The 2461-nt window shown below is 29.6% G+C and overlaps 1 protein-coding gene across 1 annotated transcript in view; it reads left to right on the top strand.

Moving 5' to 3' along the window:
• Positions 1-1421: 1421 nt before the first annotated feature.
• Positions 1422-2461, top strand: part of LOC100167584 (protein transport protein Sec31A) — a 9388-nt gene continuing 8348 nt past the window's right edge. The window contains exons 1-2 of the mRNA XM_001948103.4: positions 1422-1916; positions 2046-2238. Of these exons, the coding sequence (XP_001948138.2) occupies positions 1726-1916; positions 2046-2238 (384 nt within the window). The 5' untranslated portion in view covers positions 1422-1725. The remainder of the gene's footprint in view (positions 1917-2045; positions 2239-2461) is intronic.

The following is a 2461-nucleotide window of genomic DNA, read 5'->3' on the forward strand; positions in this document are numbered from 1 at the left end:
TATATTTTGGGGGTGCACATTTTAAACTTGGGGGTGCACAAGTCCCCTGTGCACCCCCCTAGTTGCGCCAATGCCTAGACTCAGTGCCGCATTTAGACATTTTGCGCCCTGGTGCGAAAAAAAATTGACGCTCCCTAAGCTCCGGTGAAAAAAAATTGCTTCCTCCTAAGGGGCCTACCCACGGAAAATATGGGAGATAGATCCTCATTAACTTTTTAGATTTTGATCACAGAAAATAATATTTGTTTTACAATGTGTGCTTTTTTAAAAAATATTGTTTAGTAATTGCTTGATCGGATCAAAGATTCCTCTCTCCGCAAAGATACATTTGAATGTATGTCACCTAAACCTTGCTTATAATTCATCATATAAATTGTTTTTTTTTAACATATTTAAGTAGGTTGTAGGTATTTCATGAATAAATAAAATAAAATTATATAAAACTATGCAAATTAATATTAATTAAAAAATGTCAAACAGCATAATACTAATATACTATATTTATGATACTGTTATTAAAATAATTAAAATTATACAATTTTAATAATTCACAAGTAAACATATTTCTGGCCACAATATTTTGGCGCCCGGGGCAGTTGTACCCAGGGCCCCTCCCCCTAAATGTGGCCCTGCCTAGACTGATATACCGTCTCCGCTCAGAATCGTTAACCATGGGCTCATAGATATAATATACATTGTACAACAATGATAAATTTGGTTTATCAGATGATAACACTATATACGTAGCCACAACCATAGATATATCACAGAATAGATGAAATTTTTATTTCATCTATTTTGTGGATACGTGGCCACAACCAACGTGGATTTTTTTTGGCGACGGCTGATATCACTAGTTTATTATATTTTTGTTACACTTTTTTAGAACCTTTAATGTACATGGCTACTGTCTTGCACCAGCCTGCACCCAGGACGATTCTCAGTTACCTATATCAGTGCAACTTGGGTGCATCCATGACAAAATATATATATATATATTTTGTCATGGGTGCATCAGTGCGGTATGGTGGAAAGCGCTATGCCGCTATGGTGATATTCTGATCCCACCTACATTTCGGCCTGCTGAAAGTTAAAAGTTTAAAACTATATTACCGTTGCTAGATGATAACTATGATACCTAATTATGTTTTTTAAGTAAATAAGATGCAATAAACATTGGTTGTACACTTGTACATAATTACATAATATAATATAGGTATACATAAAAAACTATAACAACATTTAATATTATGCAAAATATGCAATTAATAGTGGAATATGGAATAACACAAAATAAGAACCACTGGTTCATGAGCCACGTTGGAGTATTACAATTTACAACTCGTTTAGAACTTCATACATATTATCTTTTTTTAAATTGAAGATAATAATTATTTTTACAAAATATATCTTGATATAATAGTTCTAACTTCTATTCATATACGTGTTTTCTATTAAGAGTTAAAGAGAAGTTCATACACATTTTATAATTTTTATGGTGTTTTCAATTATTTACCTTTAAGCGTTTTTTATTTAAGTATTTCGTGAGTTAAAAAAATTTATATTCTAAGATAGACCACAAATTATGTTATATTTATTCTTTAATATTATTTATTGTTGCTTTTGATTGATCTAAATATTTGTTATATATTTTACTTGCATAGTGAAGAAATTGTAAAAGCTTTTATTGTATGCTTACCTAATATTATTTCTTGAAAAGTCAAAATGAAAATTAAACAGTTCCAAAAGACTGTTGTATCAACATGGTCACCAAAATCAAATTATCCGATCAACATAGCCATGGGTACAGCTGCCCAACAATTAGATGCTTCATTTAACACATCATCAATGTTAGAACTGTATACTGTACAACCTAATGACATAACACTCAACGCATCAATTTCTACTGATTGTCGGTGAGTTCATAAATTAAAATTAAAATTAAACCTAAACTATTATTATGTTTATAAACATTTTTATATTTATTATTTTCTTATATTTCTAACAAATTATTGTGTACCTAAATATTGTTATATTTTATAAAGGTTTCATAAATTAGTATGGGGTGGTGCTAATAGTAATGAAGAATGGGATTCTGGCATCATTGCTGCAGGCTGTGATAATGGTGTTATTCGTTTATATAATGCATCAAAATTAGCAAGAAATGTTGATAGTTTATTAGCTAAAAGTGATCGTCATGTTGGATCAGTCAAAGCTCTCAATTTTAATCTATTTCAAGTACGTAAAAAATTATTTTATTATTTATTAATCATATCAACATAATAATATGATTAATTGTAACTACCTACTTACATAAATAATAATTAGGTATTCTGGTATTACTTTTTTTTTGGAATACCTATTGAATATCGACTGTAAATTCTTTACATAGTATTTATAATACACCAGGTGATTCTTTTATCATTGAACACTCAATATTTCAGTCTAAATTTTTATTGAA

Source organism: Acyrthosiphon pisum, chromosome A3, assembly GCF_005508785.2.
Source record: "Acyrthosiphon pisum isolate AL4f chromosome A3, pea_aphid_22Mar2018_4r6ur, whole genome shotgun sequence".
Lineage (NCBI taxonomy): Eukaryota > Metazoa > Arthropoda > Insecta > Hemiptera > Aphididae > Acyrthosiphon > Acyrthosiphon pisum.